Here is an 11,911-nt window from a genome sequence, read left to right on the forward strand (position 1 = left end):
ATAGTAAAATTACATTAAATCAGACTTCATTTATTAATAAGTTTCTTAAAATTTGAACAGAGTATGACCACGTATAAGCAGAAATGTGCAGCATAATCTTACTATCTCCAGAGAATTTATTTGCATTTTTCCAAAACCTTTTTTTTCTTTTTAGTGTCAGCAGCTTTGCTATGATCAAGTTTTGAGGCATAGATCAAATTAATAGGAGCTTTTTTTCCTTAATTATTTGAAAGTGTTATATATAAGAGAGAGATAGACACAGATCTTTCAACTGCTAATTCACTCCCCAGAATGCTGCAATGGGCAGGTCTGGAACAGGCTGAAGCCAGGATCCAGGAGATTCATCTAGGTCTTCTATATTAGTAGCATTTACTCAAGTGCTTGGGCCATCTTCCACTGCTTTTCTTAGGCCACTAGTAGGGAGCTGAATCAAAAGCAGAGCAGCTGGAATACAAACCAGTGTCCATATAGGGTGCTTGCATAGCAGGTGGCAACTTTACTTGCTACATGATAGTGCCAGTCCTATGTTGATGGAAACTTGAACATGAGATTGTGAATTGTATTAATTGTATTTTGCATGCAATTGAACTTTCTCCCCTGCTCACCAACATGTATCAGTATTTGTTGTAGGTCAATTACCCATTTGATTTGTAATTCTGATTCAGTATTTTGGGATTGGCTCATCTGGGCAGTTCCTATGATGAGCCTGGGGTCAGAAATAAGGGATTAGTCATCTGAGGAACTGATTGGTGCCTTAGATATGACTTCACTTAAATGTCTGGTGCTTTGTGATGAATCCTATCTCTGCAACAGGCAGGCCCCAGGGTTTTCCAGAAGATAACTGTGTCAAATAAGGGAAATCTGAGAAGGCAAATACTTCACAAACTGTTTCTGTCACATTTACTGATATATCATGGGGTTAAGCAAGTGAAAAAGTGAAATCCAGAGTCTTCAGAAGGTATGGATACAGGGAATGGTATTATTTGGAATCATTACTGGTAAAGTGTACTGCATTAAATATACATGATATATGTTTGTTCCAATGCAATTTTGGCCAGAAATACGAAGCTGTAAGTTGCATGCTTTCTATAGAATTTCAGGTCTAAAAAAACAAGTGTTCTAGTGTACATACAAATATGGAATCCTGTGTGGTACTTCTGCATTAATAGAAAAATAGTAAACCCACAATAACTTTCTTCAGTGTACATTTTAGTGACAATGTAATATTTATCTCTTTGATAACTTCATTTATTTGAACAATAACCCTTACAGTTTAATTTTTTTTTTACTTTTACATTATTATTTTATAAAATTTGTAGAAAATGCTTTCATTAAACCAATAACTTCTGTTTAATCTATGATGCTTTTCCTATATATTTCTGTGTCTAAAGGTTTATTCCTTCACAGTGAAGCTGATGTTTTCTCAATGTATTCATTATTCTTTATTCATTCTACCATATATTTATATTTATATATTTTTTTTGCTTCACAGTTCAACATAGAAGGAAACTAGAGAAGTTCACCTTTTCTTCCAGGTATGATTCTTCACATAGTTCTAAGAGCAAAGAAAATCTATCACCTGTACGTGGGTTCGCTTTTTACTTTTGTTATTTTGTTATTTATTTTAAAGTTAGTGTTATACAGAGAGAGAAGGAGAGTCTTCTATCTGCTGGTTCACTCCCTAATTAGCTGCAGTGGCCAGAACTGCGCCAATCTGAAGCCAGGAACCAAGAACTTTCTTCTAGGTCTCCCACATGGGTGCAGGGACCCACAGACTTGGGCTATCTCCTACTGCTTTCCCAGAGCATAGCAGAGAGTTGAATCAGAATTGGAGCAGCCAGGTCTTAAACTGGCGCCCATATCGGATGCTAGCACTGCAGATAGTGGCTTTACCCACTACAGCATAGCACTGGCTCCCATGTTTTTTTTTTTTTTTTTTAATTTTTTATTTATTTGAAAGACACAATTACAAAGACAGGTAGAGCTAGTTCACTCCCCAAATGGTCGCAATGATCAGAGGAGAGCTGATCTGAAGCCAGGTGTCAGGAGCTTCTTCTGGTTCTCCCATGTGGATACAGCGGCCCAAGAACTTGGACCATCCTCCACTGCTTTCCCACACACATTAACATGGAGGTGGATTGGAAGTAAAGGCACTGGGACTTGAACTAGCACTCCTATGGGATGCTGGTGCTGCAAGCCAGGGCTTTATCCCTTTGTGCCACAGCCCTGGCCCCCATCAGTGGTTTTCTTACTATCTCCAGTTATTCCTCAGCTTATTATCAGTTTTCATTTTTTGAGGTTTGTAATAGTTTTCTAATTAAAATGGAAAAATAAAATTTACTCTCAAGGAATGTGTACAAACAACATGAATGAGGAATTTGGCATGATTATGAAACATTGCAGTCATCTAAGATAAGACAGTTTGCACTCTGGTCTTTCTGTTGCCGTGGCAAAATATATATTTGTTACATGTTTTACATTGGAATTTAGAGTACAATATGCTAAATTTTTGGGTCATGATGTCTGAAACAGTCTTTATTGTCATGCATAATATAGTGGGCAGTGTTTTAGTGCTACTCTGGAAATAAAAATAATTAGCATTCTGCAAGGGTTAGAGTTACCTAGTGCTAAAACAGAAATCAGTTAAGTTTGTTTTTGAATTGTTAGAGAATATAGTCTAGTTTTGAGAAGCTGAACTAGATTCAGGGATAGAATAAAAAATGGGCAGAAGAATCTACTGCAGGTTCTTTTATTTTCTAAGGTTGATTTATTTATTTGAAAGGCAGTTGAGCTGGCTTGGAAGTGGAGAACCCAGAACTCAAATCGTCTGTTCATATGGGATGCCAGCATTGCAGGTGGAGGCTTAACCTGCTGCATCAACATGCTGGAGCCTCCTGCAGTTTCCTAAACACGATTATATGCATTTCTCTCAGTTAGTCACAAATGCAGATTGTGTTGCAGACTTTCCCAAGTTCTGTTTTTGGGTAAATAATTCCATTGTTTTCATTTTAATTTGATATAATGTTATTTCAGTTCTTTGAGTGTTTATCAATAGAATAATCATAAACAAAGCCAAAAGCTATTTTCTGTTCTTTGTCTTACTTGAATCTTCTCTGTTGTTTAAAAATATTTATGAGCTTGATAGAGAAATTAGTTGATGGATCACAAGAGAGATAGCTCCCACAGACCTATTCACACAATAAATAACCGTACCAAACAGAGGTGGAGCAAGACTGAAGTCAGGAGTCAGGAATGGTGTCTAGGCCTTTCTCATTCATGCCTTCATCATTGATTCCCCAGGTCTGCATTAGCTGGGAGCTGGAAACTGGAGCTGGCCCTGGAAATCAAACTTATGCAATCTGAGGTAGAAGTAGGGTATCTTAGTTGGCATAATAAGCATAAACTAAATGCCTCCCCTCTCTTTTAAGATATTTCTTCTTGGCCATATTTGAAGTGACTGTGCATGGTGTCTTCCTGGAAATTGTTCCTGTTTGTTCCCATTATAGCTTCACTGATTGTTTCTTGTCTTTTTCCTGAATACTTCTACATTCTTTGCCCTTTTAAGAGTTAATATTGTCCCCTTTCAGCCTGCTTTGAAATTCCCTTTGACAAATTCTGGCCCTTTGAGATCTAAAACTCCTGTTTCCCTCCAGCTTGGGCTTTCTTCACAGCCTTTAGGTCATAGGTTTGACTCCATGTTGAATGCTTCTGTGTGGCTGTCCAAATGCTCAACAAGTATAAAATGAAACCACATCCTTCCTTCATACCCATATAAAAGATACACAGCTGTCAGTGTTTGATATGTGACAGAGTTGATATGTTTACCAGAAGTGTTCTATTACAGGTGATGATAGCATTTGAAGACCTGGCTGTGTACTTTACCTGGGAAGAATGGCAGAACATGAACAAAGCTCAGAAAATCCTGTACAGGGATGTGATGCTGGAGATCTACAGCAGCCTGTTCTCCTTGGGTGAGTGACACCCATCACAAGCCCAAGGGTCACATTTTCATGCTATTTAACAAATAAGTGAACACTTTATAAAAGTTTAATGATGGGCAGGCATAGCTTTGAGTCCATGAATAATCCGAATACCTACCATCTGGGAAAGGATTCAAATGGGAATATTTGTTGCATAGCTCCTAGGCCAAGCTGTACTCCTTTAATTAAAGTAGTTAATTGACAGAGTCTTCCATTGTTTCCATTAATAGGACACTGTATTACCAAACCTGACTTGATCTTCAAGTTGGAGCAAGGAGCAGAGCCATGGATGGTGGAAGAATGCCTAAATCAGAGCCTTCCAGGTCAGTCTGCACATAATGGGCAGGGAGGCCAAGGCAGAAAGAGGAAAGAGTGTAGTAGATGTTGTCTGGTGCTCTTTCCATAAATTTTTCCCAAGTCTTACTAGGTTAGGTATATCCCCCAAGTTCTAAATTGTCCTTCTTTATAGCTTCATACCTTTTCCTTCATTGATTTATTAATTCCTTCAGTACTTGTTAATTGGGTAACTTATAGAAACTCGTTTCAGACTGAATTCCCACTCATGGTTTTGGCCAGGTACAGAACCTGGTATTTTAATCATCTCAACACTGAACCAATAAATGCGAACTCTCTCTATATTGTCTCTTTCTAATTTTCTTTCTCTGTGCCTCTCAAATAAGAAAATGATAGGTTGTTGGGAACAGTTGAGGAATAAGCCTGTGGCTGGCAACCCTCTGTTCCATTCTTTTTTTGTGTCATATTTTCTGTCTCTCAAGTAAGTAAATATATAAGTAAATGCTAAAAGATGCTCAGAAAAGCAAATTACCTTTGAGATGTAGTGACTTTGAACAGCTCTTCTCTGGACTGTTGAGGAATAACTTTGGTTCTTTCTTCTTTCTTTTTTTGCTTTACTTTTTTTTTCCTTTTTTTTTTTAATCTCTCTTTTTCTTCCTCATACAAAGTGTTGAACTTTACCTAGAATAGAGTTAACCTGCTCTGTGTAAAGTTAATATAGATCTTAGTAAAAAAACAAGATTGCGAACAGGAGAGGGTATATGAAGACGTTCAGGAGTGTGGGTAGTAGGCAGGGTACTCTGGGAAGAATTACTGTGTTCTTAAAGTTGTGTTTATGAAATGCATGCAAATAAATTTGAAAAAAATCTTATGCCACTTAGATAACAAGTAACTTCATTCCTTTTCATCACTACTCCAGGAGAAACACTTTCATGTGATTCATTGATTTTTTTTTTTTTTTTCATTTCAGTTGCCATGAAAAGTGATGATGTAATTAGGACCAACCAGGAATTTCAAGACGAAAATTTGAATCATGATGTTACGACAAATAACAGGTCATCAACTCCCAAGATAGTTGAGATAAGCAGTTCAAATCATATTTCGAAACTGATTATCAAACATGAAAATTATTCAGCAATGAAACCTGAGGAATGCAATGTATGTCACAATGTGTATCCCCACAGTGGGCCTGATGAGCTACAAGCTGGAGAGAAACTTGATGCTGTTATGGTACCTGGGAACTCCCTCAAATGCTGTGAGCCTCTTAATGAGTATCACAATATGCAGACTGTGACCCAGTCATTTGAACATAGTGGATATGGGAAAGACTTCAAAAGGGAGAAGATATTCTTTAGATTTGAGATGGTCCATATGGGAGAGTCCTATGATGGGTCAACTTTCACTGTTGGAAACACAACTCAAATTGAAAAAACTTTCCATAATGATACTAACCTCAGTATGCATCAACAAATCACTACAGGAGAGAAATTCTATGAAGATATTGGGTATGTGGAACCTCTTGTTTACCAATCAGATCTTGCAATAAATCAGATACCAGATACAGGGAAAAAATCCTACTCATGTATACTTTGTGGGAAATCATTCAGTTATAAGTCTTGCCATAGCATCCATCACAGTATTCACATACAGGAAAACCACCATGTATGTAATGAATGTAGAGAAATCACATACCAGAAGTCAAATCTAATTAGACAGCATACAAGGGAGAAATCTCATGAATTCAATGAGTGTGGAACAGCCATTTTCCAGAAATCATACCTCATAAAACATCAGAGAATTCACACAGGGGAGAAGCCTTATGAGTGTAACGACTGTGGAAAAACTTTTGACTATAAATCACAACTCATAATACACCAGAGAATTCACACAGGGGAGAAACCTCATGAATGCAATGACTGTGGAAAAGCCTTTGGCCAGAAGTCAGACCTCATCAAACATCAGAGAATTCATACAGGAGAGAAACCTCATGAATGTAGTGACTGTGGAAAAGCCTTTGGCAAGAAGTCAAATCTAGTAATGCATCAGAGAATTCACACAGGAGAAAAACCTTATGAATGCAGTTGTTGTGGAAAAGCCTTTCTGTGCAAGTCACACCTGATCAAACATCAGAGAACTCACACAGGTGAGAAACCTTATCAATGTAGTGACTGTGGAAAAGCCTTTGGTAGTAAGTCAAATCTCTTAATGCATCATAGAATTCACACAGGGGAGAAGCCTTATGAATGTAATGACTGTGGAAAAGCCTTTGGCCAGAAATCAGACCTCATCAAACATCAGAGAATTCACATAGGGGAGAAACCTTATGAATGTAATAATTGTGGGAAAGCCTTTGCGCATAATTCAGACCTTATGAAACATCAGAGAATTCATGCAGGGGTGAAACCTTTTGAATGTAGTGACTGTGGTAAAGCCTTTGGCCAGAAGTCAGACCTTATCAAACATCAGAGAATTCACAGTGGGGAGAAACCTCATGAATGTAATTACTGTGGAAAAGCCTTTGGCTATAAGTCAAATCTTATAATGCATGAGAGAATTCACACAGGAGAGAAACCTTATGGATGCAATGGCTGTGGAAAAGCCTTTATGCGCAAGTCACACCTCATCAAACATCAGAGAATTCACACAGGGGAGAAACCTTATGAATGTAATGACTGTGGAAAAGCCTTTGGTGATAAGTCAAATCTCTTAATGCATCAAAGAATTCACACAGGGGAGAAGCCTTATGAATGTAATGACTGTGGAAAAGGCTTTGGCCAAAAGTCACAACTCCTAATGCATCATAGAATTCACACAGGGGAGAAACCTCATGAATGTAATGACTGTGGAAAAGCCTTTGGCTATAAGTCAAACCTTGTAATGCATCAGAGAATTCACACAGGAGAGAAACCTCATGAATGCAATGACTGTGGAAAAGCCTTTGGCTATAAGTCAAATCTCGTAATGCATCAGAGAATTCACACAGGAGAGAAACCTTATGAATGCAATGGCTGTGGAAAAGCCTTTCTGTGCAAGTCACACCTCATCAAACATCACAGAATTCACACAGGTGAGAAACCTCATGTATGTAGTGACTGTGGAAAAGCCTTTGGCTATAAGTCAAATCTTGTAATGCATCAGAAAATCCACACAGGAGACAAACCTCATGAATGCAATGACTGTGGAAAAGCCTTTGCCAATAAATCACGACTCATAATGCATCAGAGAATTCACACAAGGGAGTAACCTTAGGAATGTAATGGCTATGGAAAAGCCTTTGGCAATAAATCACGACTCATAATGCATCAGAAAATTCACACAGTGCAGTAACTTTATGAATGTAATGACTGGAAAAGACTCTTGCTGCAAATCACAACTTAAAACCATACTAGAGCATCTTTTAAGACTGGATGAGTGGTGACAAATTCTTTCAGTTCCTTTTTTTATGGAAGATCTTTATTTCACATTCATTCAAAATAGGTTGGCAGGGTATAGTATCCTCAGTTGACAGATATTTTTTTTCTTTTAAAACTTGGACTATATCTCTTCATTCTCACCTAGCCCATAGAGATTCTGATGAGAAGTCACCTGTGAATCTAGTTGGAAATCCTCCAAAAGTTGTTTGGCATTTGTGTCGTGCATGTTTTAGAATATTCTTTATGCATTACTGTTGAAAGTTTGACTGCAGTATCGTGGTAAAGATCTTTATGGTCAGTGCTATTATGTGTTCTGTGTGCTTCCTATATTTGGACATCCCATTATTTCTAGAAATTGGGAAAGTTTTTATAATTATTTCACCAAATATGCCTTCTAAACCATTCTCTTTCCACCCCTGGAACTGCATTTTGGGTCATGTTATTGTATCCCATAAATTTCCAACACTGTCTTTTATTATTTTCTAAAATTTTATTTTTCATATAATATATTTATACACACAAAGAGACACACACCCCCCACAAACACACACTCCTGTAGGTTTTAGGAACATAGTGATATTTCCTGCCCTCTCCTTGATACAAGTTCCAGACCTTCCGCCTCCTTGCTCTCCTGTCACCTCTCAATTTTTACAGAGATCCTTTTTCAGCTTACTTTATACACATAAGGCAAACCCTACACTAACTAAAGAGTTTAACAAATAGTATGAAGGAAAAAGAAAACATTGTTCCTCAGCGGAAGAGATAAGGGCTTAAACAATCATCAAATCTCAAAGTGTTCATTTCAACCCAATGTATTCTAGGTACTCTATTAGTTATCACAGATAAGGGAAAACATATCTGCCTTTTTGTGGATGGTTTATTTAAGTGCAGTGTTTCCCAGTTTCATCTATTTTGTTGCAAAAAACATGATTTATTTATTTACAGCTGAGTAGTGCTACATAATATGTAAATACCAGAATTTTTTAATCCAATCATTGATTAATGAGCATTTGGGTTGATTCAGATATTAACTTTTGAATTGAGTGGCAATGATTAGTTATCAGTAATACAGATAACTGTTTTAGATGCTGTTTTCTTTTGATTCGAGTAAATTCCCAGGAATGTGATGACTGGATTATGTGCTAAGTTTATATTCATATTTCTGAGATATTGCTATTCTGTCTTCCATAGTGGCTGGGCCACTTCGCATGCTCACCAACAATGGATTAGGGTACCTTTTTTTTTTCCATCTCCTCACCAGTATTTGTTATTTGTTTATTTCTGTATGTGAGCCATTGTAAATGGGTTGAGGTGAAATTTCATTGTAGTTTTGATCTGTGTTTCCCTAATAACTAGTAATCTTGAGCATTATTTCAAGTGTCTGTTGGCCAATTGTATTTCTTTGCTCGAAAAACCTGTTCAGGCCCTTTCCCATTTTGTTACTGGAGTGTTTGTTGTTGTTGTTGTTGTAGTTGAGTTTCTTGAGCTCTTTCTAGATTCTGTATACTAACCCTTTATCACTTGAGTCGTTTGTTAATATTCTCTCCCATTCTCTTGGTTGCCTCTTTGCTGAGTGCTTCTTTTGCAGTACAGAAGCTTCTCTGCTTATAATCCCAATTGTCAGTTTTGGCTTTGATTGCCTGTGCTTCTAGGATTTTTTTTTTCAAGAATTCTTCACCTATGCTAATATCTTGTAAGGTTTTCCCAATGATCTCTGATGATTTGATAGTACTAGGTTGTAGATTTAGGTCTTTGATTGATTTTGATTGGATTTTTGTGTAAGGTAAAGGTCTTTCTACATACTTCTGCATGTGGAGATCGTTATCCAAGCACCATTTGATGAAGAGACTGTCATTGCTCCATGGATTGATTTAGTTTCTTTGTCAAAGTTAAATTGGTTGTAGATATGGATTGCTTTCTGAAGTTTCTGTTCTTTTTCATTGGTCTACAAGTCTGTTTTTGTGCCAGTACAAGATTGTTTTGTGCATAACTGCCCTATATTATGCCTTGAGATCCAGTATTGTGATGCCCCCGGCTTTTTTTGTTGTTGTTATATGAGATTGCCTTAGGTATTTTGGTTCTCTTTTGTTTTCACTTGATTCTCAGCATGCTTTTTCTAGATTTTTCATAGCACTGATAAATATCACTTGGTCCAGGTAAATGATCTTTCTGATGTGTTTTGGATTCAGTTAGTATTTTATTGAGGATATCTGCATCTGTGTTCATCAGACAAATTGGTCTATAGTTTTCTTTTTCTGTTTTATCTTTTTCTGGTTCAGGAACTAAGGTGATGCTGGCTTCATAGAAGGAGTTTCCCTCTAAGGAAAAGGGGGAGAAACAAAGACTGGGTACAAAGTCACAGCAAGACCAAATTTATTCAGAGTTAACTCACAGAGGTTGACCTGCTGCCAGCATGCACTCCAAACACGTGGCTGAGGGTCCAGACGCAAGGGGCTGGGCTTTTTTATATCTTAGGTGGGCCAGGGGTGGAGGCGGGGAGGGTAGAAGCTGGAGGCTAATTTCTTCATATAGGTTCTTCTAGTTTGCCTCCCAGGCCACTAAACCTGTGGATGAATGCAGGGGGGTGAGGTGGAGAATAATAGTATGTGAAACTGAATTGGGATTCAGTGACAAGGGATAAATTTTGATTTTATCTATCTGAGGCTTATTTCTTTTTCCACAACCCTTCCTTTCAGTTACTTTGATTAGCTTGACAAGAATTGGAATTAGTTCTTTAAATATCTGATAGAACTCTCTAGTGAAGCCATCCAGTCCTGGGCTTTTCTTTATTAAGAGTATCTTTATTACTGATAAAGTTTCAGTCTTGGTTATTGGTCTGTTTAGGTTTTCTGTGTCTTTATGACTCAAATTTGGTAGATTGTGTGCAGGAATCTCTCCCTTTCTTGTAGGTTTCTCAGAGCCTGTGGTATGCCTTAATGGGGACGCCTTCTACATGTGTGCCTTGCAATCTGTCAGTCCATCCAGTCAGGCTCAAAGTAAGTGGGGACTGCAGATATTTCTCTCCACTAGAATCTCTGGATCATACAAGGGCCACTTGCCAAATGTAGCTCTCTCCCTGCATCTTCTGCCAGTACTACCACGAAGATGGCATCCTGTCTCAGCAAGTTGCTATGCATGTAAACAGAGGTTTTGGCATCTGCCACCCAACCTCAAAATGGCATCCACCCTTTCTCAGCCAAGCAGCGGGTACTGTTGTGGGGAGGTTGGGGTGAAGTAAACATTTATTTTACTTACACTGGTAACTACTAGTACCTTCTAGGCCCCAGAGCTCCAGTCTGGACTTGCACCATACTCTCCCTCCAGCAATGTCACCACGGGTTGCTGTAGTCCAGTCTCACCTTTGTCTCCAAGCTAGCACACTCTCCAACTCTCAGCTGCTGTAGTTTTTTTCTTGTGCCCTTGTTTATAGTGCATGGCTACATCTTCTGCAAAGGTCCATGGTGTTCCTCTTTCTTTTGTAGTTTCCAGTATGGTTTTCTTTCATGCTCCACTGGGAGTGTGTTTCCTCCTTTTTTTTTTTTTTTCTTTGCTATTTTATCCCTAGCCTAGTACAGTTTGTCATTCCTTGATCTATCATCTTGGAATCTCCTATACCTTATTTTCCACAATCAAAGATTTGTATGTAAAGATTTCTATTTTGTTTTCATTAGAGCAGATGACTTGCCCATGATGTAACTAAACTTAAAGTGAATCTGATATCACAACACAGTTTATCTTCTTTGCAGGAAAAGTAAAGAATTTCTCTTAACACTTCAACTTGCCAAACAAGACAATGCTGTTTGCTTTTGGTTCTCAGTGGTTTATTTATGTCTCCCTGGTTTATAGCATCATAAACTTGCATTTTAAGAAAATATTTTTGTTCAGAAGTTTGTATTTGTACCATCTTTTTATTTTTCCTTTGAATCATTACATTTAAAAGTCTTCAAAAGCAAAAGTTGGCCCCTGGAATCAAATGCTAAAGTGTGCACACTGATACGTGGATAATTTAACAAAGTTCACTCATTTAACTGGGCTGATCATTGCCAAACAGTGTTTAATGGCCATCATGGAACAATAATTTCATTTTAAATTATCTGCAAACCAAAATAACTTAACACAGAAACATTCACTTCCTCATATGTATATGGGATAAAACTATGAATAGTATATTTATAACCTTATAAACATATATCTTACCCAGACGTATTTTACTTTTTAACATTT

At 37.6% G+C, this 11,911-nt stretch overlaps 1 protein-coding gene across 5 annotated transcripts in view; it reads left to right on the forward strand.

Moving 5' to 3' along the window:
- The window catches only part of LOC100347948 (zinc finger protein 84), a 30,909-nt gene extending 19,350 nt beyond the window's left edge, over positions 1–11,559 (forward strand). For 3 of the 5 annotated variants that reach the window (XM_070065655.1, XM_070065657.1, XM_070065656.1), the window contains 5 exons: positions 1,493–1,535; positions 3,301–3,364; positions 3,845–3,971; positions 4,211–4,303; positions 5,245–11,559. In XM_070065655.1, coding sequence (XP_069921756.1) covers positions 1,493–1,535; positions 3,301–3,364; positions 3,845–3,971; positions 4,211–4,303; positions 5,245–7,517 — 2,600 coding nt within the window. In that variant the 3' untranslated portion in view covers positions 7,518–11,559. The remainder of the gene's footprint in view (positions 1–1,492; positions 1,536–3,300; positions 3,365–3,844; positions 3,972–4,210; positions 4,304–5,244) is intronic. The other 2 variants (XM_070065658.1, XM_070065659.1) reach the window with 1 other exon arrangement.
- Positions 11,560–11,911: the final 352 nt, after the last annotated feature.

The sequence above is a fragment of the Oryctolagus cuniculus genome, chromosome 20 (genome assembly GCF_964237555.1).
Source record: "Oryctolagus cuniculus chromosome 20, mOryCun1.1, whole genome shotgun sequence".
NCBI classification, from domain to species: Eukaryota; Metazoa; Chordata; class Mammalia; order Lagomorpha; family Leporidae; genus Oryctolagus; species Oryctolagus cuniculus.